At 34.1% G+C, this 27,207-nt stretch overlaps 2 protein-coding genes across 4 annotated transcripts; one reads left to right on the forward strand and one right to left on the reverse strand.

Moving 5' to 3' along the window:
* On the forward strand, positions 13,153 to 24,391 carry LOC109360699 (probable LRR receptor-like serine/threonine-protein kinase RFK1). Of its 3 annotated transcripts, XM_019605767.1 has the most exons (25): positions 13,153 to 13,258; positions 14,237 to 14,411; positions 14,629 to 14,700; positions 14,854 to 14,922; positions 14,995 to 15,066; positions 15,363 to 15,434; positions 15,550 to 15,621; positions 15,703 to 15,774; positions 15,908 to 15,979; positions 16,091 to 16,162; positions 16,250 to 16,321; positions 17,079 to 17,147; positions 17,388 to 17,453; positions 18,146 to 18,208; positions 18,309 to 18,356; positions 18,448 to 18,491; positions 19,274 to 19,662; positions 19,741 to 19,939; positions 20,705 to 20,854; positions 22,336 to 22,454; positions 22,539 to 22,749; positions 23,081 to 23,315; positions 23,399 to 23,549; positions 23,669 to 24,069; positions 24,112 to 24,391. In XM_019605767.1, the coding sequence occupies exons 1-24, from the start codon at positions 13,162 to 13,164 to the stop codon at positions 24,038 to 24,040; spliced, it is 3,033 nt and encodes a 1,010-aa protein (XP_019461312.1). In that variant the 5' UTR covers positions 13,153 to 13,161; the 3' UTR covers positions 24,041 to 24,069; positions 24,112 to 24,391. The 3 variants fall into 3 exon arrangements, with proteins under 3 accessions (XP_019461312.1, XP_019461303.1, XP_019461320.1); XM_019605758.1 differs by having other exon boundaries at positions 23,669 to 24,391; XM_019605775.1 differs by lacking the exon at positions 13,153 to 13,258 and having other exon boundaries at positions 14,242 to 14,403; positions 23,669 to 24,391.
* LOC109360741 (GDSL esterase/lipase At5g45670-like) lies at positions 24,634 to 27,207 on the reverse strand. The gene is made up of 5 exons (XM_019605827.1): positions 26,915 to 27,207; positions 26,559 to 26,683; positions 25,824 to 26,069; positions 25,322 to 25,550; positions 24,634 to 25,025 (listed from the first exon to the last, which is right to left on the reverse strand). The coding sequence occupies exons 1-5, from the start codon at positions 27,156 to 27,158 to the stop codon at positions 24,814 to 24,816; spliced, it is 1,056 nt and encodes a 351-aa protein (XP_019461372.1). The 5' UTR covers positions 27,159 to 27,207; the 3' UTR covers positions 24,634 to 24,813.

Here is a 27,207-nt window from a genome sequence, read left to right on the forward strand (position 1 = left end):
CGTGATCATACATCCCTTTTATTCATCCGGTCCAACATCACCTGTTCTTGACCATCCTTTTTCATTGAAAGTTCGTTCACGATTTCCATCCCTTTTAAAGGTACGGTTTTTAGTAAAACTACATATTCCGATTTAAGACGTTCTTTGATAATCTTACCATTTTAAATTAAGTTATTCAAAGTATCCTTTAAGAGTTTTATGAGTCATTCATGTACTCATAAACCTTAACATCCTTTTTAACAAAAGTTTCTATTTTTTCAACTTGTTCCAAGCCATGGTTTAAGGCTAAAAACAACTAGAAATACATACATTCTCATTTTTCCAAAACACTTCCTAAAGGTTCCTTTTGATTTCATCATCATCCCCTTTGGCTAAAACAAATAAATACATGTACTAAAACATTATAACAACTCCATGAACACAAGTTGTTCATGGTTTCAACAAAATATTTTCATAAGTTCAAGAACATCACCATTTTCGGTTTTGAGGAGAAAATGAGTTAGAAAGCGTTTTAGAAAATTTCAACGGTTGAATATGTTCTTGACATGTTCATGAACAACATACTTAAATCTCATCAACATCCATTGGTTGAATGTTGAGAGATCAAGGATTGAAGATTGAACAAGCAAATGAGAAATGAGAGGAAAATATGAAGAGAGGATTTTTACCTTCTCTTGAAAATGAAAGAGTGTGAGAGTGAAGTGTGAAGTGTGAGGGTTTAAGGAGAGAAGGGAAATCAGATTTCCCTCTAGGCAATCATCAAAAAATCTCCTAGGGTGGCCAATGATGATCTCATAAGATTGAGTGATGTGAGGTTTGCTTCATGGAAAAGCAAATTTCACATCCCAACGCGAAATGACCACTTCGCGGACACGTGCAATAAACATGCTTGAGTACTATCGGTCAATAATCGATCGGGTATTATAAATCGCATGATCCTAATATCTGATTAGAATTTCGGATTTCAGCATTCCGAGTGAAAAATATTTAGAAAATAGGTATGGGTGTACTCACGGTCTATATTGACTCGAAATGAAGTTACGAAGCCAAAGGCGAACTCGGAATTCGATTCTGAGTTACGGAACTCAAAAACCACTTTTTGAGCCGTACCGGGTGATATTCGGCCCCGATAGCGGTCCAAAACCGACTGTCTCCGAAAATCATGAAAATTTACCACCAAATTGGAAATAGAATTACAAGACTAAAAATCAACTAGAGTTTCGTCTAGTTATTTACCAAAAATTCCCAAAAATTCATTTTCGAAAATATAATTAATAACAATATTACTAAAATCTTATAATTCAAAATCGTAAAATTTGCGGTGTTACATGCCACAGTTGTATTTATGTGTCTCCACCTATTTCTATAAGCAAATGATCCTAGATGTCTATTCTTCTTTTATTTCTAGGAATTATGACTCTAGATTTTGTTTGTGATCAAATTTATAAGACTCAATCATTCTTTTAATTTTTTATTTCAATAAGTATATCTAGGGATCTATGTCATAGAGGTTTGACAAAGTTTTACATTGATTGTCTACTACTGTAATATAATTTTCACCTTTCATTTAGGTTTATGTTACAATATTATAGCGTCACTCGATCCATATAGTTGATCCTAGTTAGTAGGGTATTTGTTCATCTACAAAAGAGATTAAGACAGCTCAACGAACATGGAATACTTGGTCGGCTATGTGGCAGCATGGTTGGCCAAGGAAAAACACAACTCAGCCAACATAAAATGTTTGGTCAACTAGGTGGAGCAGCATGGTCGGCCAGAGAATACTACACAGCTCGACCAACATGGGATGCCCAATTGACTAGGATGGAACAAATACCCCTAGTCTAGTAGGATGCTCGACATTCAGGCATGCTGGTAGACTTAAATGTTACTGATGGAATGGTCAGCATGGTCAACCATGAATAACATAGCTCAACCAACATGAGATGATAGGTCGACCAAGTGGAGCAGCATGGTCGGTCAGGGAATAACACAACTCAGCCAACATGCTTGGTCAGCCAGGTGGAGCAGGATGGTCGGCCAGGGAATAACACAACTCGACCAACATGGGAAGCCCAGTTAATTGGGATGGAACAGATGCCCCCAATCTAGTAGGATGCTCGACAGTCGGGCTTGCTGGTAGACTTAAATGCTACTCGTGGAATGCTCAACATGGTTGGTCAGGGAATAACACAGTTCAACCAACATGAGCAGCATGGTCGGTCAAGTGGAGCTGCATGGTCAGTCAGGTGGAGCAGCATGGTCAACCAGGTAGCATTTGTAACAAATCCTAACAATAAGGAAAAGGAAGAAGGGGCACATGATGAGTTGGTTACACTATTGGGAGAGGGGTCACAACAAATGGGAAAACACACGTCTCAAAGGGTATTGGGTGTGAGGTAGCACTATAAGTACCTAAGCATGAGCCTATTGGGAGCATGGATGTGATGAATTAAGAACTCTCTCTCTTTGTGGTTCATTCTTCTGTCCAGTTGTCATCATTATTTTGTTTTATTTCTATCATTACTGTAACTAATTCTCCAGCTTTATGCAAACTTGCAGATTCTCTTTCAATACTAATACTCATATTTCTATTACTATTCTATTGTTTCTTATTAAAATTTGATAAACATTACATTGGTGTTTTCATCTCTTCATGGCAGAGAATACACGCCTCAAGGAACTCACAATGGAGGTGGCTCGTCTCAAGGAACTGCTGGTGGACCTTCGGAAACTTACAGATTTGATGGAAACGCGAGACAAAGAGTTGAAAACTCTTCTGGAGCACTTCACGGTTCAAGAAGTGGATCAGAATCGTTTCGAAAAAATTGAATCACACCCCACTTCTCTACTTAGCAATAATTCTGGGACGCATAGAGGTTTTTCCACTCAACATTTCCAGGTTCGAAATGTCAAACTCAATTTTCCTCAATTTGATGGATCGAATGTTTTACAATGGATATTCAAAGCCGATAAATTTTTTAGTTATTATTATACGTCGGATGACCAACAATTGATTATTGTTGTTATTCATCTAGATAAGGACGTTGCTCCTTGATTTCAAATGCAATCTCATGCTAATGTTTTTCCTATTTGGCTACATTCACTAGAGCTTTGGAATTGGAATATGGCATTTCCCCTATGAATGTGCTAGATCTGAATTATTCGAATTGCAGCAGAACACTACAGTCCAGGAGTATTATGTGAAACTTACAACTTTGGCCAATAGAGTTCAAAGGTTTACTATGGAAGCCTTGCTAGATTGTTTTGTGGGAGGTCTCAAAATCGATATCTGTAGGGATGTTATTGCACAAAATCATCTTACCTTGTTACGATGTGTGTCCTTAGTCAAACTGTATAAAGAAAAATACGCTTATAAACCTAAGCCTTATCATAACACTTTTCACCTTAATCCAACTACAATGGCCAACCCCAACCAACAAAGTTACCACCAACCGATATCTTCATCACTAAAATCATATAGCCTTCCTCCATTACTTTCTAATCCCCCTACCTCTAGTCATATAAAGAGGATGATAGCTGCTGAAATGCAAATGAGACGCGAAAAAGGACTTTATTTCACTTGCGATGCCACTGAGATTGTCACGGAGGCTAATATGGAGTCACTATTACAACCTGAACCTCACTTATCCTTCAATGCTTTAAAAGGATCTTCCAGTTTAGGCAGAATGTGATTCGCAGGATTGATCAATGATATGCAGGTGCACGTCTTGTTGGATAGTGGAAGTTCTGACAACTTCGTATAGCCTAGAATTGCACATTGCTTGAAATTACCAATTGAACCCATCCCAGAGTTTAAAGTTTTGGTGGGAAATGGCAATGCTCTTACAGTTGAGGGCCTATTAGAGCATTGGAGGTTAAGATTCAAGGTCATTCAGTGGATTTACCGGCTTACTTATTACTAGTGACAGGAGTAGATGTGGTACTGGGTGCATCATAGCTTTCTACCTTGGGTCCCCACATTTCAGACTATAGCAACCTCACTCTCAAATTCTTCCATGACAACCAATTCATCACATTGCAAGGTGATCAACTACAGTTACCTCGTGTTGCACAATGTTAATAATTACGGAGACTGCAACATACACATGCTATTGTTGAATTATACTCACTTTCCTTTACACACAATACTATTGATGTTGATCATTCACTAGAGTTGCCACCAAATATTGATCCAGAACTGACCATTTTGTTATAGTAGTACAAAGAGGTGTTTGTTGTTCCTGTTGGGTTACCGTCGCCTATAACTCACAATCATTTTATTCCTTTGCTTCCAGGATCACAACCGGTTCAAGTCAAACCATACAAATATCAACATAGTCAGAAGGAACATATTGAACAAAGGGTACACAACATGCTCAAAGAAGGTATAATTTCTCCTAATACTAGTCCTTTTTCCTCTCCTATTCTTTGGGTCAAAAAGAAAGATGGAACGTGGCGGTTTTGCACGGATTATAGGACCCTCAATGCGATCACCATCAAGGATAGTTTTCCTATACCTATTGTTGATGAATTGATATATGAGTTATATGGGCCCAAATTTTTCTCCAATTTGGATCTCCGGACTAGTTATCATCAAATTTTAATGAATTAAGAAGATAGATATAAGACGGGTTTTTGGACTCATCGAGATCATTATGAGTGGCATGTGATGCCTTTTGCGCTCACTAATGCTCCAACAACCTTTTAGAGTTTGATGAATGATGTATTCAAAGGATTGTTGCAGATTTGTTTTTTGGTCTTCTTCGATGACATACTCGTGTATAGTCCTACTTGACATGCTTATTTGCTGCATCTCGAGGATGTTTTACAGGTGCTGCAGTCCAATCACATATTTGATAAATTAACTAAATGTGCATTTGGGTTAACTAACGTTGAATATCTAGGTCATACGGTTTCTGGTGAAGGTGTGACTATGGATAAAGACAAAGTACAAGCTATTTTGCATTGGCCAGTTCCTCATAATTTGAAACAATTACGAGACTTATTAGGTCTTACAGGCTACTATCGGAGATTCATTAAAGGCTAGGCTTCCATCGCTTCAATACTCACAAATCTTCTTAAGAAGGACAATTTTAAGTGAGACTTCAATGCTACGGTAGCTTTTGAAGCTTTGAAACAGGTTGTGACTCAGGCACCTATGTTAGCCTTGCCGAATTTCTCAAAATCCTTCACTTTGGACATTGATGCTTCAGGACTTGGTATTGGTGTTGTCCTAAATCAAGGTATCCATTCCATTGCTTTCTTCTCCAATAAACTCTCCTCGAGGATGCAGAAACAGTCTGCATATTCTAGAGAATCCTTTGCCATCACAAAAGCCATATCCAAGTTTCGACATTATTTGCTCGGCCATAAATTCATCATTCGAACAGACCACAAGAACCTTAAGACACTCACGAAACAAGCCTTACAAATTCGAGAGCAACAATCCTGGTTACCTAAGCTCCTTGGCTACGATTTCACGATTGAATACAAACCAGGAAAGGATAATATTCCTGCAGATTCACTGTCCAGGTCGTTCTTTATGGCTTTTTCCTCTACCAACATCCACTTTCTAGAGGCTTTGCACAAAGCTCATGCTGAGGATCATATACTATTAGTTATTATTTCTGATTGGCCTCAGAATCTGCATGTTAATTCCCATTACTCAGTCCACGAGAACTTACTAGTGTGGAAGGGTCGACTTGTTGTTCCAGCAAATCATAATCTCATTCAAACAGTATTGCATGAGTTTCACAGTTCCACTATGCGTGGTCATGCCAGGTATACCAGAACTTTGGCAAGAATTACATCTTAATTCTTTTGGTCTGACATGCATCAGGACATCATGAAATTTGTTAAACACTGCTTAGTATGCCAACAAGCCAAGAAAACTAATGTCCTTCCACCCGATCTTTTGCGGCCATTACCCATTCATGAACAAATTTGGGAGGATTTGACAATGGATTTTATTACAGGGTTACCTCCATCTAATGGCTACATCGTGATTTATGTAGTGGTGGACAAATTGTCTAAGTATGCTCACTTTGAAACTCTCAAAAGTGACTACAACAGTAAGCAAGTGGCATAATCATTCGTCCTGGTCGTGAAGTTGCATGGCATCCCTAAGACTATAGTGTCGGATCGGGATAAGGTATTCACCAGTCACCTTTGGCAACATCTTCTGAAGCTGAGTGGTACCACCTTGAACATGTCCATAGCTTACCACCCACAAACAGATGGTTAGTCTGAAGCTTTGAACAAATGTCTTGAAATGTACCTTCAGTGTTTCACTTTTGATAGTCGAAAAAATTGGGTCAAGTTGTTACCATAGGCTGAGTATTGGTATAACACTACCTATGATAATAGCATTGGCATGTCTCCCTTTAAGGTTGTATATGGCAGAAGTCCACCAAAATTGGTAAGGTAAACAACTACTGGTGATGGTCTAGCCTCTGTCCGAGAACAACTCTAGCTTTGAGACCACATTTTGGCTCAGCTTAAGATCCATTTGTAGCGGGCACAACAAGTTCAGCAGAGAAATGCTAATTTAAAACGAAAAGATGTTGAATTTCATATTGGAGACAAGGTTCTAGTGAGGCTTCAACCTTACAGACACTCACTTGCCTTGTGAAAGAATAAAAAACTTAGCCTGCCTTACTTTGATCATTTTCCAATTGTCCAGAAAATTGGGAGTGTGGCTTACAAGTTAAACTTACCAGATAACACCAAAATTCATCCTATTCTTCATGTTTCACAACTGAAACAGTGTCAGTGTCATGGCGAACATGTTCAGCCTTACATTCCATTACCAATGACTATTAGTGATGCCAGCCTCGTCATACAACCAATTTCTATCTTACAAACAAGAACTATTATTCGTGGGCATCACCAGGTCCAACAACACCTTATCTTATAGGAATGATTAGATCATTCTCATGCCACATGGGAAGATCATGGCATCCTCAATGCAACTTTTCCATATTTCAACCTTGAGGACAAGGTTAATTTTAATGGAGGGGTATTGTAACAAATCCTAACAATAAGGAAAAGGAAAATAGGGCATATTATGAGTTGGTTACACGATTGGGAAGAGGGGCCCACAACAAAGGGGAAAACACACGTCTTAAATGGTATTGGGTGTGAGGTAGCACTATGAGTAGCAAAGCATGAGCCTATTGGGGGCATGGATGTGATGAATTAAGAATTCTATCTCTTTGTGGTTCATTCTTATTTCTAGTTGTCATCATTATTCTGTTTTCTTTCTATCATTACTGTAACTAATTCTGCAGCTTTATGCAAACTTGCAGATTCTCTTTCAATACCAATACTCATATTTTCATTATTGTTCCATTGCTTCTTATTAACATTTGATAAACATTACAGCAGTATGGTTGATCAAGGGATAACACAGCTCGACCAACATGAGATGTCCGGTTAACTGGGATGAAACAATATATGTCGTTGTAAGTAAATTGTCCGGGAACCCGAACTTGAACACTAATAGAAAGGTTTGTTCAGGAAAATTTGGTAGTGATAGATCAAGGATGTATGGCCGACTTATGAAGCATGGGCTGTCAAAAGATAATTGGATTCCTAAAAGAGTGTAATATAGTGGGAAAATGTACACATAGCTACTACTCATCAACCCTTTATTTATATTAATTTTATTTAAATGTTACACATAGTTACTAGATTTATACATAGTTATTAGATTTGGCCAAATTATACTATACAGAATGTTCAATTAAATCGTACATTGTAATTTTGTTTTATGCCAACACGTGATTGAAAAGGAAAATAAAGATATAAAGATTACAGGTTAGGATGTTTCCCTAAACAAAGATCTACATGTCAGAACTCAGAAAATGCTAGCAGGGAAAAGAACTAGCCTCAAGTTGTTCTCTGAGGATTGTTATGGGTAAGACTCCTTTGTCTTGTTCTTGGAATAATTATAGGCCAACAACACACTAAAACAAAGAGAAACTGCATCATGAATGCCATAATTGTGATCCAAATGAATATGCTCATCTTCCAATACCATATAACCCTCTTGATCAAAGGAAGTTCTGACTCAACAAGTATAGATGAATCATATATTTGAGGGATGCCAGAACCAGGTACATATTCTGCTCTCTGCTCAAGGGTTACTTTTAAGCATGATGTAGGTACATCCCCTACAACTAAACCTCTTATCTTGACATTCAGAGTCTGAGTTTCTGAGATATAGCCAGTAACAAGAGGAGCAATCTTGAGGAAAGTCGTGATTAGGCGGATCGGCTCGCTTCTGAATTTTAACATGCAAGGTTGGCTTGAACTTGTAATTGTTTTACCATTAGATGATAACAAGTCTACCCTGATCTGTAAATTAATACAAGTCAAAGGAAGAAACTTGAAACTAAGCAAGTGAGCAACAGGAAACTATGAACTGTAATTATCATCATTCCTGACTTCTAATTATTTAACCAGGAAAATACTAGTACAAGGAAGTGGCAATTATGAAGCTTAAAGAAATCATGGTCAAATAATTCAAAATTACAGTTAATCCCATCCTTGTGCAATAAATAGTTATTTTAAAGCATCCATGGAGTCATGGACCATACTGATAGGATTGGGAACATAGCATATGTACAAATAAGGTTACACAGAAACAGACATGTGCCAGAACATGTTTGGCAATCCATTTTGTCAGTTAGTTATATTCCTCTGTCGAAGAAGCAAAGAATTTTAATTTATTAATTCATTGAAACTCGGTTTGGGTTTGCAACCAATATTCTGATCATAACAACAATAAGCAAGCCTTAGTCCCACAAGATGGAGTCGTCTATATGAATTATGAATTGAACGATGTCATAATGCTTTATCATAACACCCTTTGAAAATTAAGTATTCACAACAGGGCGGGGCGAGTGCGGGTTTTGTCTATCTCGACCCCGCCCGACTGAAATTGGGGCGGGTTTAAGGATGACAGGGATAAAAAATCCAACCTCAAACCTGCACCTGTCGGGTTTGAGGAAACCCTTGGGAAACCCATCCTCGCCCCGCTAAATTTCAGTTGAGGAAAACCCAAACCCACACTCAAATCCAAACAATGCAGATTTTCACCGCTTTGGCTGGGGCAGGTTTGTGCTGATCCCCACGAGGGTGGGTTTTATTGTCATGCCTCATCCTTTTCAATGTTAATATCACCAATTTGGTAATTACACATCGAAAAATCATATTGATTAATGCTATCCTTCATTCTACCAAAACCACTTTTAATAACAATATCAACAACAACCAAGCCTTGAATCCTACTAGGTGGGGGTTGGCTACATGGATCGAACGACAACATAATGCGCTATAAAAAATCATGTTCTTTGACAAAACATTGATCTCTAAAACTCAATTATATCATTACCAAGTTTATAACAAGTTTACCAAAACAAGTTTCATGAATGGATTCCCAAACACAACCTCAGTCTCTAACACAACTTTCATTCAAAAGTCCACTTGGCAACCATCACGGAAGAGATTGTATTTATAACTCACTACTTAATTGTTATCTATTAGAATTTAACAAATTAAACAGGAGGACCAAGAATTGGTCACTTAACCACTTCAATTCCTTCCAAATGAGTTAAATGGCTGAGAAATCCTTCTTCAGCACAGCCATAAAAGAAGCTCTTAATCTCCTTTCAAAAGGAACTAACTCCTGAAATTCTAATATCATGTTTACAGCATTTCATTAACCACACACCAACCACTACTCAAATAACATGTCAGAAACGTAGTAGTATTTTGATTAAACACGAAAATAGATGAATTACATCTCAAAGTAGTAATTGACTTTTAATTTGAGTGAATCAAATTTACATGTCAAATGATAGTCATCAAATAATAAGTCATTTACAATAATTGCGACTTTAAATCTTATCATAGAAATAATTATAGTGAAAGTGTTTACAAATAGTTGTATTAATCATTGTTATGACTGTTACTATTAATATATTTACATAATATGAAAAAAAATAAAAAAAAAATGAGAAATACCTAAAAAGATAGACAAAATTGCGGCTTGGTGAAAAAAATGATGCATCTCATGTCAGATTCTCGTTAAGTAGTAAATATGCACAAATGTACATATAGATTAAGAACACATTAAAAACTAAAAACTTATTAACATATTTTACATTGGTTGTAGAATAGAGAAAAAAGAAGAAAAATGGAAGAGATGAAAAATACCTTAAAAGTTGGAAGAAATTATTTGTTTTAATGAAACAAATTTCAAGTCTAAGATGAGTAATAGTAATAGCAACATGTTCATACTTAGTTTAAGATAGTAAAATATCGAATGACATTTACGTGAAGGTTATGTAGAATAAAAATGAGAAGAAAAAAGTATATGTATTGGAAAAGTGATGATGAATTGTAGTTTTCACTTTTGAGTTGGGAAGATATGTAGTGGAAAAGTTAGGAGTTTTCACTTTTCACTTTGTGGAAGAAGAAAGAAAATTGCCAAAACACAACATTGTTACATGCTATGTGCTACAATTAACATTTTACTGTTTCTAAACAGCTTCCGTTTCAACTTAATAATTTCATTAAAAAAATGTTATTTTTACAAAATGTGAAGAAATAAAACAAAATTAATAATAAATTAATGTAACTTCTATGTAAATATAGAATAAAAAATTTAACTTCTAATGTAACTACCTTGGAAGTTTTTTTTAACTCACCCTAAATGCTAACTTAGAAAATTAATGAATAAACAAATATAATTTATTAAGAGTCTTTCCACACTGTCAATGTTAACTTGGAAAATTAATGAATAATGGATTTAATGATGTAACTTGATATAATTGATAGTAATATGTGATATAATTCATTGTAATATTACTAATATGTGATATTTATTAGTAATATTATTTAATAGTAATATATTACTATTAAATACCTTTGACTATTTAATAGTAATATAGTTGATAGACAAATGATAATTGTTATGACAAATTATATTTGTTTATGCATGATAAATGATGTCTTTTGATAGAAAATATAGGAAAAATAGGATACTACAAATTATACATTGGGTATACATATGATTATTGTTTTTTTGGTAGAAATTAGAAGATATCAATGACAAAATAGGGAATCATTAATTATACTACGATGAGGTGATTATATTGAGTTTTGGTTTTAATAAGTAATATAGAAGTATAGATAGATGTAATTATTAAAGTATATAAACGTTAAATATAACCTACTGTAATATATATGCACTGATATATGTAAAGAACTGTATAGTTAATTATTTGAATTATTTTTTTAAGAGTCAATGATTATTAAAAATGAATGGTGAATGATATATAAATTAATATCATATATAAATTATTATGAGTGTAATACCTTGACATTATTATTGTAAATATTTATAAAAATGAATATAAAATCCACTATTATTTTTTTTAATGTCGATGATTATTAAATATCAATCAAAAATAATATAGTACCATTATATAGAAGTCATTTATTATGAATACAAACATTTTTTTTCTAATTATTATTTAATATTATATTAACATGTAGATTATATACTTTAATCCTTAGTTAATATAAGTCGGAGTTAATATATACCTACATTAATATTTTTCTAGTAATATATTTAAATTGATATTGTAATAATATATTGAAATAGATCAATCACACTAAAATAAAGCTAGTATGTTATCGACTGGTATACATATGTTGTCCTACAAGTTGTGTTACTGTTTGTGCCATCAACTGTAATTATTGGTCAATAAAATAATTAATTATTAATTTTTTAACTTAAATATATTATTTTTTCAACTAATGATAGGTTAGTGATACATGCAGTGACACAATTTGTGGGATAATAGATATGTTTCCGTTATCCACGGGATGACAAACATGGTATTGAGTTATTATATTATGCATATATTCATATGAAATTTTAAAATAAGTTATTAGAAGTCATAAATCTTTATAGGTTTGCACACGATTTTTGAATTAAGTTAAAAAGAATTATTGAAACTTTTCTGAATCCTAGTACCCGAATATAATTTCTTAACTAAAATTTCAAGTGCTACTTATTCAATAACATAAAAATAGTTTGTTTATATGGGAAAGGCTCTCAAAGTACAACAGACCTACTATATATATCTTGTTTTTATGAGGACTAGGCACCAGCTCACCCGGTACGGCCTAATTATGATTGAGTCTTAATAAGGTTGGTTTTATTGGGTCATCATCAGATTTGAGTTTAAAGATTAGACCCGATCAATATTTAGAGTCGAGAGTATGACTTGTCCTATGGTCACTCACTCATGATATTTGTGTGTCTCTATTCAAATGTATATATAATAATGTCACCTTTTTGGTCGAAAATATTATTGTTTCTCTGATTTTTTTATCATATACACTTGATTAATCATATATGTCAAATTAGATATTCATAATAATAATAATAAATACTGAAAATATTTTATCAAAAAATGAGTATGCATATTATATTTAGCCGAGTCTAGATCAGAGTCGAGTTTAAAAGTTGACCCAATTGATATTTAGAGTTGGATTAGCGAATCTAGGGTCGAGTCCATATTAAAAAATGTCCCAACCAATATTTAGGATCAGCTAAGGACAAGTCTTAACCCGTCCCAACTCGGTCCATGCTCACTCCTCATTTCCATCAAAGGAAATGATTCAAGTGGAGAATTGTACATCTCTGTCCAACACTTATCCAAAGATATTAGGATTAAAAATTAACAATTTGTATTGTCTTCATCAAATAGTCAAAATAAGTTCATCCACAGTTTTAACACACCAAATATGACTATATATTATTATCATTAATATCATTATATTTCAAACAACGTATGCTTACTTTTCCACCATTAATGGCCCCACTCCATTATAAAAAAAGCTTCTTTCTTAGTTCTACTATGTTACTTGCATTCATTCAAATGGAACTCAATTATGCATCTTCTCTCCCCTCTTTCAGTTTCCACATCTGGGTTTTCTTATCTTTCCTAAGTGCATAATAACTTCACATTTATTTTTTCTTAGTTCATTTATCCACAAGGGACAAAGCAACCTTAGAAGACAAAAAATCCAACAACTTACTTTTAAAAGCAACTTTTTTGTGTACTTGGTCTCTCTCTCATGATGCTATCTAGTTCCTTCTTTGCTTTTTTAATCATTGCTTTTAGTTGTTTCAGTTGCTTCAGATATGCTGAATCTAAACTACCACAACAAGAGGGTAAGTCTCAGTTTTCCATTTCAGTTATTATAGTGTTGTTATAGAGTATCTTGCTTAGTGATGAACAAAGTATCTCAGGGGTTAAAAACTATAGCTTTTTAGTTTTGGTGCTTTTCTATATTAATGGGTTGTGAAAGTGATAATCAGAATTCGGGAAGAAAAGCTGTAAAGTTATAAGATGGCATTTGTTTCACAAAAATATGTTGGTTTCGTTGTTGAGGGAGTGGCTTGAATTTAGGGCTGAAATTTGAAGCATAAGGCCATTCTCATCCTTAAGGATCCGTTTGCTAGTTGAATTTTGGAGGGTATGGAAAGGGAAGGCTTTAGCCATGAAATATATTTGTGAGATGACTTTAAAACGTTATCTTTCCTTTTTCCCCACCAAAACCTAACTCACAAACGAATCTTAAGGCTCTTAGGATTCCCCTCGTAAGGATCAGCTCAATTTTGATGCTGTTAATAATATATGTATTCCATTTCTTTGTAAAATAAGGACATGCATGAATTTTAGGTGCATATGGGGTTAGTGTTTCTATGACAGTACACCATTCTCTGTAGAAATTTGTAATACAAAACTATCAAAATTTTAAGCCAGCCAACCTCATTTACAATATGTTGAAGATTACCACACCCTGTTCTATGTGTGCTTGCATAATTAAGACTAATTAGGTGAAAACATCGCGCATCAAGTTAAAGGTGGTTTGGTCTATCATGTGTACATTAATGGATGAGAAGAGTGAAATCTGTTGTCAAACAACATTACAAGGATTATGTCTATGGGCACTCTCAATCTCTCTTACCCCATAACTCTTCAACATTATCCCCTCTCTTATGACCTATATGATTGTCCAATATAAGTACTTATAGCACACAAAATAATCGGCATAACTACCAGCCACCCTAGAGCGAAATGTATTATTTCTATCATACAACTTTATTTGTTTTGTCATAATTATGTTGTCCTCAAATTTTTTCCAGTTGATGCTCTTCAAGAAATCACTAGCATGATGGGTGCCACATATTGGAAGTTTGATAGTGATTCTTGTGAAATTCAAATGGTGGGGTTAACACCAGAGCCACCCAATGAATCTGAGAGCATCATTCGTTGTGATTGCTCTTCTGAAAATGACTCCTTCTGTCATGTAGTAAGCATGTAAAAATCTCTTGTTCTGAGTGCTTTGAAGTAATTTATTCTTTGCTACACTCTATGATATACTAGTTAGCAGTTTATATATTTCAATGCTTAATTTCAATGTAGTCATAGATACGAGAAATTCATCATGGACTGAGAACTTCGGAACAACATTAGTGCATCTTAATAACAGTTGGCCGAACATAATTTTCTTTTAAAATGATTTTCGATGTTTTAGTATGCTCAAGGGGTACAACCTTCCGGGCTTGCTTCCACCTCAACTGGTTAACCTTCCATACATCAGAGAAGTGTATGAACTACAAACACCTTACAAATCTTCATTAGTTGTATAATGTTGAAATTTAGTTTCTGGTATTTTCACTTCAACTTACTTTTGTTCCAAAACACGAATGGTTCAACTTGTAGCCTTTGCTAATTTAAATGAAAATACCTCTCCTTGTAGTGATTTTGCCTTGAACTACCTATACGGTACGATTCCAAAGGAATGGGCTTCATTGAATCTAACTTCAATGTAAGTTCATATCAACTAATTAAAGTTTTCATTGACTTATTGGTTTTGTATTAAATACAACATATTATGCAGCTCTGTACTTGTCAATCGTTTATCGGGGGAAATTCCTAAGGAGTTGGGAAATATTACCAATCTAATATACCTGTAAGTTTCTCAATAATTCCTTCTCATTTATTTACTTTCTGGAGATTTTCCTTATGTTGATTGAGTTGACTCGAGGAACTAAAACTTCTGTCTACATTTTTTGTGACTTTTATATTACGATATGGTTCCGAAAGCATTGAGCATTAACTTAGCTCTCTGCATATTGTGAATAAATATTTTCCGAATATAGCTTGCTAGCATTCTTAAATATTATTAATGATATAGCCATTTATCTTACTTTCTCATAGGATATCTCTAAATTATTCTGTACTTATTTTTCCCCTCGCCCACCTCAGGAACCTTGAAGCAAACCAATTTTCTGGCCCTGTCCCTTCTCAACTTGGAAGTTTATCGAACCTGCAGACTTTGTAAGATAATCTATTTGTACTTATTTTCTGAGATTCTTGTGTAGTATAGTCAGAATAAATTCGAAAAGTTAAACATTTAATCTGACTTTTTATATATACAATATTATGCTTGCAGGATTTTATCATCCAATAAATTGTCTGGGAACATACCAGCGACATTTTCTCAGTTACAGAATTTGATAGATTTGTATGTTCTTATCTACCGCGTTTCCTTACAAGCAAAAACTGACACTTCCTCTTACTAATAATATTTTATGGTGTACTGCAGTAGGATAAACGATAACAGTTTAAACGGAAAAATACCTAGCTTCATACAGAATTGGAAACTACTTCAAAGACTGTGAGATTGTAGTTTCCCTCATCTTCCCCTTGTTTTCAACAATACTTCAAATAATATTGAAGTTTTAGCAATAAATAAACCTACACATGTGAACTTTAAGATATATTTTCTCATTTTGATGTACCTCATGAAGAGAAATGCATGCAAGTGGATTGGAGGGACCTATCCCATCAAATATATCTTTGTTAAGTAATTTAACTCAACTGTAAGTAAAACACCTACTAATTTTTTAGTACTGCATTGATATTTTCCTCTGTTCATCTTACTTTTTTATCATTTTTATTTAGCTTATTATGGAAAATGCTGTATTATACAGGAGGATCAGTGATATAAATGGCCCAAGTCAGACTTTTCCTATTTTAAACAACATGAAAGGCATGATAAGATTGTATGTTGAGTTCGATGTTCTTAAAACTAGTTCGGCACTTTTTATCTGATATTGTTTAGTTTAAAGTAATCCGGGATTTTCACTTAGGATTTTGAGAAGCTGCAATATTACTGGAAAGCTTCCAAGCTACATGTGGACAATGAACAAATTGGAAATGTTGTAAGTAAAAGATTTAATTTAAATTTTTGGTGATTAAGTTTCTTTTTCAATTCTATTTTTAGTGGAGCAAATACAAATACCATATTTCTTTTCTGTTAAATACAAATACCATTATTTTTCTACATATGCATTGTTACAACCTACAAAGGCTTATAAGAAAGTTCCTTCCCCGTTCTTATAATGAATTACACTTTGGAGAACATAGTACGATTGAAGTGCCTGAGAGGCTCAAACCAACATTTTCATGTTCACTTCTTCCGTACTGCTTGCACGGTGTGAAGTTTAAATCTAGTTAAAAGGCTGAAGTGAAATAATACATCTGCTGTTTTCTACTTTTTCAGCCATATAATAAATGGAACTAATCATCACCTTCAGGTTTATTTGTTCCCGAGTGTTCAATATATGCAACTTTCTTCAAATGGAAGATCAACACTTTTTTGGCAATTCCTACGCCATTTATTCAAATGGCATAGGTAAATTGAACCAATTTGTTGTTACCTTTCTTTCTCGGTCTCTTTCATTTTATTTTTCTTTTATCATTTTACTCTGCATCTGTTAGTTGGTTCCAGGATACTGCAGCGAATATCATATTTGTTTGACCAAAATTTGCTTCTATGAGAAAACTACAAAATGCAGATTGATGATAAATTGATAAAGCTAGTTAAGAAACAAATAAAAAAAGTTATTCACATAAATCTAGTCCAGAATCCAAATTTTTTACTTATGGGAACTCTTACCATTTCACTAACTTTTGTAGTGATGTAAGCTTTAATAATTTGGTTGGGGAAATTCCTGCAACTTCTATTGAGGGGCATCTGAGATTTCTGTGAGTGTTTCTCTAACTCTTAAAATATACTGCATTGAACTTTGACTAGAATAATTAATTTACCTTCTCTTTCTCAACTACCATAAAAGACAGTCGAAGGAGGTATTATTTTTATATGTTGTTACATTTGCTTTAATCAGAACCATTTATGAAGAAATGCACTTCTCTAAAACTGTTACCTTCGATAGCTTCTATGTTCAAATGTTGAAACAATAAACAATTTTCCGTTGCATTTTGCAGCTTCCTGACTGGCAACATGCTAAGCGGTAATGTACCTGATTCAATCTTGATAGCTGGAAGCAATGTGTATGTTTCTTATTTCAACCATATAAACTCAATATGGCAAATATCATTTACAGCTCAAATTCAAGAGTATTCTCGGATTTGTTTTCTCCGACTAGTAGGGCAAGGGAACTAGTGATTCAAATTTCAAGCATACTTATCCAGTATCTTTCCGCTGATGTGCTTAGGAATGCCTAAGCTTATTTTAATTATGATAAGATGAGTTAACAATAATTTTTTTTATATTACAATCTTTAGTTACATAACTTACATTATAAATGTTAAGGGTTTGTGGAAGTAGCCTAATAGGTATATAAACTTTACCCGTTATATTGAGGCAGACGATGTGAGAGTTCCAGCACACCCTTCAAGAAGTTGCTGGACCAGGCTAAGAGATCTAGAGATAGAGATCCCATGATGGAGAACCAGGAAGAAATTGGGGTTTAACTCTGATACCATCTTAAAGAAAGAAACCGTAGGCAAAACTGTCTTCTCCTGAACATTCTCAAACAAATATTGATTAACAGAACAAGCTGATATTTCTCTACAAATTTAGCGAGACTACCATATATGTATCTATCCTAGTTAATAAGAGAATAAAAGATGTCATAATAGGATTCTGCACTAGATGGAGAATAGGATTGAATATATAATGGCATAATTATAGTTGATCATTTAAATTGCTGATAATATTCCTTAATTATATTCATATGCAGTGATCTTTCTTACAACAACTTTTCCTGGCAAGGACCCGAGCAATCGACTTGTCAAGATAACCTGTCAGAACACAGAAGCTTTTACAATAATTTTTCCTTTGCATTTTTAAGTTAGATGTTATCGTAAAACTGATGATTGTTTCTTCTTCTAAAAATTGGTTAGGAATTTAAATCTAAACTTGTTTAGGAGCACCTCAGGGGTCAATGGATCGTAAGAGCCCATCTTTTAATTCTCCCTTTGTTTCAATAATTCTACAAGTTAACTACTCTAGTGATTTTGTTATTACTCTTGATTCTTGCAGACAAGGTGTTCTTCCATGTTCAAAGACTTTCAACTGTCCAAGATGTAAGTAAATAATCATCTATATTTGGAATTATGTTCCACTCTATAAAGTGTTAGAGAACTTAGAAGCTAACTTCTTTTGCAAATTTACATGCTAACTATAAGATTCTACGTAACAGGCATCTTTAAAAAACTCTGAGATGATATGTTCTAAAATTGGATGATCAATTTGAAGTTCTGAACTTTACGCAATTCTCCTTTGAATTCTGTTAGGCCTAAAATAGCTTCACATGTGCTAGTGTGAACATGCCTGTATTTAGACTACAAATAGACAAACAAATATAGAACAACCGCAATGTTTGTCATGGTGTGTAGAAGGGTAGATCTTCATGCTCTATTCTTTTTGTCCTTTTTGTTTCATTTTTTATGTTTTTATGTCAACTGTTTTATCTTATTTGTTTATTATTTCCTTTTCTGTATCCAATTTGGATTTTTCTAAACATGTACTGTAAGTTTGATAACTTAAGTTATAGTTTTTGTAACTTAGTTATTACTGAATTTGTTATTTTTGTGAAGAAAACACTCTAAATTGAAAGTGAAAAGTCGGAAACATAGAATTGGATAAATCATAAATGTACCATTGCTTTGACTCAAACAAGTTAAATTTATGCTAGAAGAGCTCAGTTATAGTTGAAACTTGAAAGTGTGTGCATATTTTATTGATATGAAGGAGATTGTTATCCATGTATTGCAACTCTTGTCTGATTTGGAATTTTGAGCCACCAAAAAAATGAAATTGTACAATGATAGTTTCTTTTTCTAAATTCTTTTATCTCTTATTGCAGATTCAACTTGTTTGCATGTTAATAGTGGTGGAAAGGATGTAACGGTGATGGAAAATGATAAAAACATCCTCTACATAGGAGATGGAGGCGTGTTAGGCGGTGCTGCTAACTATTTTAACGATAACAAAAATCATTGGGGGTTAAGTAGCACAGGGGACTTCATGGATGATTCTGATTTCCAAAATACACGTTACACCAAGTTTTTGACATCTTCAAATATGTCTGAATTATATGAAACTGCTCGCGTGGCCCCACTTTCGCTTACATATTTTCACTATTGCTTGGAAAATGGGAAATATACTGTGTATCTCCACTTCGCGGAGATACAATTTACAAATGATAAGACATATAAAAGTCTCGGGAAGCGCCTATTTGATATCTATGTTCAGGTATTGATCAAAATGAAGAAATCATGTTTTGGTGTCCAAATGACTAAATCAGTATTTAATAAGATTGCTCTGTTGCAGGAAAAGTTAGTTTGGAAGGATTTTAATATTGAAGATGAAGGCCATGCTGCTCAAACACCGCATACAATATCAATATACAATGTCAGTGTAACGGACAATGTTCTGGAGATTCGATTCTACTGGGCTAGCAAGGGTACTACGAGGATTCCTAGAAGTGGAGTTTATGGTCCCCTCATATCAGGTTTCTCTATTGTTTCTGGTGAGTAAGCTCGTGTTTTGTAATATTAGCGAGTCAACTTTTTGGTACACATTCACAAGATAGCATCTAAAATGCTTTGGTTATTTTACTTATTTCAGTTTCCCTAGGAATATTTTGGTGTATATATTATAAAGATGCGCAAATTTTGACAGGATATCTTTCCTCAATTCCTCTCTCATAATTCTACATACCAAAATTAATTGATTTGAAAATAAAACTTCAATCATTAAGGATCATTAGCAAGGTCAAGTTTATTGAATCTGAGCTAGCATAGATGGAATCAAAAGCATCTGCTCTTACTGATCACACATTTAAAATCTTCAACCTTGTATAAAAATCATTCGGGCCACATTTCAATCCTGAATAAGTTTGTTTACATGATTAAATAAATTTCATTGAGGACAGCTCTTATTACGTATCACCATCCTTTATGCATACAGATGGATCATGAGCTTGTTGATTTATTTTTTCTGTTTCACTGGGATGAGAAATTAGTATAGTTCACCCTGGCCGTGGTATATGGAAGGATTGCACTATCTTAAATTGTGGTTACTTTAGAATTATTCTTTTCTTCTGGAATTTGGTACATTGAGTTTTGTTTGGAACTTGGAAGTAAACATGCGTCTCTATCCTTTGGTTAAGTCAATTATCAATCATGACGTGCCTAAGCAGTGTTTCTCTTCTGTTCTGCATTTGAAATTCTGAACGTAACTTAATTTGAAGTTGTGGTTCTAATTCAAATATTTTGACACCGTTTTTTTACAGATTCTAAACCTTGTTCAGACCGAAAAACTGGAAAACATAGTAAAGCTGTTGGAGTTGGGCTTGGAGTTGCAGCTTTATTCCTAGTGCTTATTATAGTGGGAGTGTTTTGGTGGAAAGGCTGCTTCAAAGGAATTATGAAGAGAGAAAAAGGTGATTATCATCATATTTACGTCATTCTAAAAGCAATTCGATTAGTTAGCTACATAATGATTTCTAAGTTCAAACTTCATGGAAATTGGTAAATCAACCATTTAGCCTTAGCATCAGAGAAAGATATTTGGCTTGGTATGATTGAATAGTGTCCTTATTAATAGACCTCATGAGGGGCCCAATAGAGCCAAAGTGAGCAAGGAGGTTATTATTGCTGGCTTAATGCAAAGAACTCACCCGAGTTCCATATTTTATTTCACAAAACAATCTCCTTTATGTAAAAGAGAAGATCCCCAAGAGGAGGAAGAATGTTCAAACTTGGAGAATGCAATTGTTGGAAAGGCCTCATAGTCACGACAGTTCCAAGGGGTTATTGTCATAGCAAGGCTTGTAGGGATACCCTACTCAAAGACCAATAATAAAGAAGGACTCCACTTCTTAATGATTAAGGAAGAGCTTAACTGGACTCCAATACCATTCTAGCCTTTATATGTGTCGCTTGGAAAAGAGTCTAGGGAGGAGGAACACACAAGAGCCAGCGCTCAAAGTCTCAAAAGCTTTGCACGCCATGGAGACAACATCCAAGTTAGCGACATTTTGCTCCATTCTTCTCTATTAGCCAAGGCTTGCCTATGTTGTCTTTGTTCTTTTCACATAAACATTTTTTTAGCATTCAACTTACCCTGTCTCTATACTTCACCTCTTGGGAAGGAACCATCACACAAGCAACTGAAAATTTCACGAGAACAATATTTGTTGTTTGTTTGGTTGTGCTTAATTTCTTGATAATTTCATTAATCTGATGAAATCTGGAACGAATTTCACATATGCCTAATTTTATACTTTAGCTGCTATTGTTTAGATATGTTATTTGAGTTTAATGCATGGTCAATGGAACATATAGAGAAATTGATTTCCTTCCCAAAAGTTAGTGTACAGGTTAATAGTGACACAAAAGATTGAAAGTAGAACAGAAAGTAGTGGAACAAAAAGACAGGTGTCATATCATTGAGGCATCTTAACCGAGGAGAAATTATAATTAGTACGATACCAAGAACTCATATTTTTAATTCGAAGTTCCCTGGATTATCATATATTAGTAATGAATGCATGGTATTTTTAACATACAGGTAAGTGTCATATAATTCCATGAAACAAGAAAAGGGCTTTCTAAGTGTATAAAACTGTGATTTGTTTACTATCCCTCTTTTGATGACCTTTATTCTTGGATCCAATAGTCTTTCGGGACTTGAGATAATGATTTATTTTGATTTTCTATCGGTGCTGTTATAAGCTTATAAATAAGTCATATCCACTAGCATTTTTGTGTTATGGTATATGACAATTGTGCTTACACCATCTACTATCAAACAATGCAGATATGTTCTGTATTTTTATTTTGACTCAAGTTAACTTGCTAATTACAATGAAACTTGTTTTCCCCTTCAAAAGACTTATTTTATGGTTGATTTATCGGACAGGTATTGAAGGACAAGATTCTATGACAGGGACATATACTTTAAAACAAATTAGAGATGCCACAGATGACTTCAATCCTACTAACAAGATCGGGGAAGGCGGTTTTGGTCCTGTCTACAAGGTATTTGAGTGCAAACACTTCTTTCCGAGCATGAAAACTTCTGTATATCTCTAGCTTGTATTCTAAATAGCAGTTGGATTGCAGGGTCAATTATCTGACGGTACTTGGATAGCAGTCAAACAGCTCTCGTCAAAGTCTCAGCAGGGAAACCGTGAATTTCTAAACGAGATAGGGATGATATCCTGTTTGCAACACCCAAATCTTGTGAAACTTCATGGATGTTGCATTCAAAGTGATCAACTAATGTTGGTTTACGAGTACATGGAACATAACAGCCTGGCCCGCGCTTTATTCAGTGAGTTTTTATTCAGCATTGCAGCTATTCTGTGTCTATAGGATGAAAAGTGGTCATTGAAAGAAATCAGTATGGAATCTAATTAATCTGAGTGAGTCTTCAAAGAAATTTATCCTCTTTTGATTTGCTGATAGCAACTTAATAAGGAATGAAGGCTAGTTGTCTTTTCTTTCCCAATTTGTCTATACAAATTGTTTAGATAATCACTGTTTGGAATGTCATATATTTACTTCTCTCTTTTTTCAATTATATCACTTCAGTAGAAGGGAAATAGAAACTTGTGATCATGACTCATTAGTTCAACTCTAACTTCTTTTTGCACATTCTATAGGCTCTAAGTATCAGCTTAAACTTGATTGGCCAACAAGGCTTAGGATCTGTATTGGAATAGCAAAGGGTCTTGCATTTCTTCATGAAGAATCAAGGCTCAAGATTGTTCATCGAGATATCAAAGCTACTAACGTGTTACTGGACGGGAATCTAAACCCTAAAATATCTGACTTTGGGTTGGCTAAGCTTGATGAAGAAGAGAAGACCCATATCAGCACCAGAGTGGCTGGCACTATGTCAGTTATCTCTCCCTTGATAATACAACTGTTACTGATGTTTCCTACACTCTGAATTGGAATCTGAGAGTTTTGTTTTGCAGGGGGTATATGGCACCGGAATATGCGTTATGGGGTTACTTGACGTACAAGGCTGATGTCTACAGTTATGGAGTTTTGGTGTTAGAAGTTGTTAGTGGGCAGAATAATAATGATTACATGCCAAGTGATAATTGTGTTTGTCTTTTAGAGAAGGTATGCTTCAATCCTCTATCCATACCATGCATTATAAATCCCTTGTTATTTTGGTACACAATGCAAACATCTCTCGCTTTTGTTGTGGAAAAGAAAGATAACAATGCATCACGTTGCAGGTATGTCGTCTGCAACACACTGCAAACTTAATGAAACTGGTTGATGAAAGGTTGGGATCAGAGTTCAATCCAACCGAAGCAGAAAATATGATGAAAGTGGCACTCCTGTGTACTAATACATCGCCATCGCTTAGGCCTACAATGTCTGGGGTTGTGAACATGCTTGAAGGAAGAATAACCATTCCAGATGTTATCCAAGAATCGGGTAGTTTCAGTGAAGATTTAAGGTTTAAAGCTATGAGGGACATTCGTCAACATAGGGAAAGTCACAGTTTGAGCACAAGCCGAACCGACAATTCAACGGGCGCCCGTACACTTAGCTCTCCTTCTACATATGGCAATGACATACATGAGATATCCTCAGAATTATGATACAGAAATTTTTGACAATTTATTCACATGACATGATGTTCTCAAAATTTCGACTGGTAAATTTCTAACTGGTTTTGAAGGGTGAATGCAATGATACTTTTTCCCCTTCCATATTTTGTTGTTTGAGAGGGACAGGGAGATACCCTTTCACTATTTAGTTCTGTGGAAAAATGTACACATGCCCCTTGAACTTAGGGTGATAGCATGTGAATTTTATGGTAAGGCATAACTTATTTGTCTTTGCAATTGAAGTACTTTTTCATAAACATGAAAAAGTACCTGTTTGTTGTAACTTGTTTAAATTAAAATGTAACATTTGATTAAATTATTCATTATATTTATGTAAAGATACATAGATGTGTATGTATGTATGTATAGATAGATCTTGTGGGGTGTAGCTGAGAACTTTATACTTCAGGTTGTGGACGAAAGTGTTGCTTGAACTCTATAAAACTCATACACTATCGGTGCATACATTTTTTTCTTGTAGTTTTTTATTTTTTCCAAAGTATTTTCTCATATAACAGATTGACATAGACTAAACACACCAAATTTACATGAATGTAAGTAATTTTCCACTGACACTCATAAAATAAGGTGAATAGTTACTATTGAATTTACTGGTGGTATAATTGATATGGAACAAAAGATGCAAAACCACAACAGTGCTAATGAAATTCTAATATCAGACTAAACCTTATATTGGGTCTGACATGATTATTACTTACTAGAATTTTAGGCATAAATTTGAAACTTTCTGCTTAACAAATCAACTATATACTAACAAGTTGATTAATATCCATTGGGTATGCATAAGCTGGACTTGGAGATTTATAAGCATTCATTGCAGTAACTTGGTTAGTTTTCTCACTAGGATGAACTGCATCAAAAAACTTAAATTGGCTTCTATCATTGCATGGTACTGAATTTGGAAGACATAGTCCAATTTTGTCATCCACTTTGCAGCAATAATAATTTTCATCACCTGCATAAATCCATATTAATAATCATCACATCAGCCATATATATCATATTTTAAAGTCACTTTTACATTAAAATGTTATATGATACAAATTTAACACACCCTTTTGGTCAAAGTACATAAGTATATTAAAGTTTTCAACTTTGCCAATCTTAACTAAAAAATATAAATGCACATGTTAAGACCATATTAGATGAATTAACTATTTGAAATGGTGATAGAGTAAATTGTACATAACCATTCAATGAATCTTTGGTGTTAATGTAATTTGGCTACATAAAGAAGAAAATTTTATTTACCTGTTGCAATTGCAGCAGTGTTTATTAAGATAAATTTGGCACCAAATAACTCTCTGTTGAATCGATCAACTAGTGTTCTAAGATTACTATTAAAAAGCAGTGAATAATCATTATCTTCTTCAACACATAGTGTCCCATTTTTGCCATGAATAGAAATTTCTCTTGGAGTACATCCTAGGCGCATCATGCCAATCAAAGCAAACCTTCTTGCTCCAATTGCATACAATGCCTGCACACAAAAAACCAATTATAATAAACCCGAAAGTTGTTACACTCCGACGTACAAATAACTCGACTGTATAGAGAAATTTATAGTTACGAATGATTTGTTTATATCAAACTACATATACATAAAAAATAATTTTTAAGATTAGTATATTTTTGCTATAGTGCCCACAATTTGAATGCATTTGTCTTTGATATATGGTGTCTTACTAAGTATTACTCAACTAATATAAATGTTGTGATTGTTAAGGAAGTTGCTTGAAATTGAAGAAAATACCCTTAATTGTACTGAATATTGTTGGATAAGAACTGCAGCATATTGTTCAGGGGTAAACAAACTTTGTGATGGGTAATAATCTGGCTGCTCATAATTGTTTATGTAATCATTGCTGCCAATGTTCATATAATATAAACACTTGTTTAGGTGTTGTTGTGCTTTGTCAATACTTCCAAGTTTGGTAGCAATTTGAGAAGCTATGACTCTGTGATTTTGTACCTGCTTTACCAAGCTGAAATTCTCACCCTATAATAGCAGGGTGAACAAATTTGTCACATGATTTTACAAATTAAAGGCATGTGAAATATGCATAAAGAAAATGACACAAGACACAGTCACAAACTATAACATATTGTAAATAAGTTTATTATTAATGGGAAGTAAGTATTACGTCGTCTGTCTCGTTCTCCTATACATAGTTTAAATACATGTTGAAGTATTTCTCTTATAGTTAATTGGTTTTAAAATAAAACCTTGATATGGAATGATATGGTTTCATGGATGAGATCCTCTCCGGTACCGGAGAATCCAATTCTTAATGAAGAATAATGGATAAAGTTAATCTTTTATCTTGTCTTATTTTGTTTTCCTAGTGATGATTTAAATACATGTTAAACTACTTATCTTATCAACTGGTTTTGAGAGAGAACCTTTCTATATCAAATTAATCATGGGATAAATAGTTGAAGGAAATAGAAGTATAATTTTAATGAGGATATAACAAAACTCTAATACCAATCTTGTGCCAGTCTCATTTCGAATCCCTGCTGAACCAGATGCATAATTCACACCTTCAAGTATGTCAGAACTACTGAGATTTGCAAAGGGTGGGATCAAATTCTTTAATCCCAAAAGTTGAGCTGCAATTACAGAATTGTTTTAGCTTGAACAAAAAAAGTATATGAAAATTGAAAAATGACAAGAAGTTAAACAAAACAAAAAACAGAATCCTGCATATAGTTTATTCTTTGTTCAAGTTAACCAAAATCTAGGTGACATAAATAAAGATGTTATGTCCCCTTTCTAATGAAATATGAACATAGGATAGGACATTTAATTAAAGCATTTCAGTGTGCTTAACCATTACTAACTTATAAAATCAGCTTCTGTAAGGCCATTGGTAAATCTTCCAGTTGGACCAGCAGGAAAATCAATCCCATAGGGAAGGTAATTAACTTTGGCTTTTGTAGATAATCCATTGTTGTTTCCACAATCAGATAAAGAGTCACCAAAAATGAAATGGCAAGGTACTTGAGGCACCCCAAGAACACAAAATTGCATGCATGTTACACTAAAAAAAAGCACTTCCAACCATAACTTAGTTTCACAACCCATGTTAGGGAAAAAATCTGAAGAGATAAAAGTTGATTCTAAAGCAAATTGT

Source organism: Lupinus angustifolius, chromosome LG01 (genome assembly GCF_001865875.1).
Source record: "Lupinus angustifolius cultivar Tanjil chromosome LG01, LupAngTanjil_v1.0, whole genome shotgun sequence".
Classification (NCBI taxonomy): Eukaryota; Viridiplantae; Streptophyta; class Magnoliopsida; order Fabales; family Fabaceae; genus Lupinus; species Lupinus angustifolius.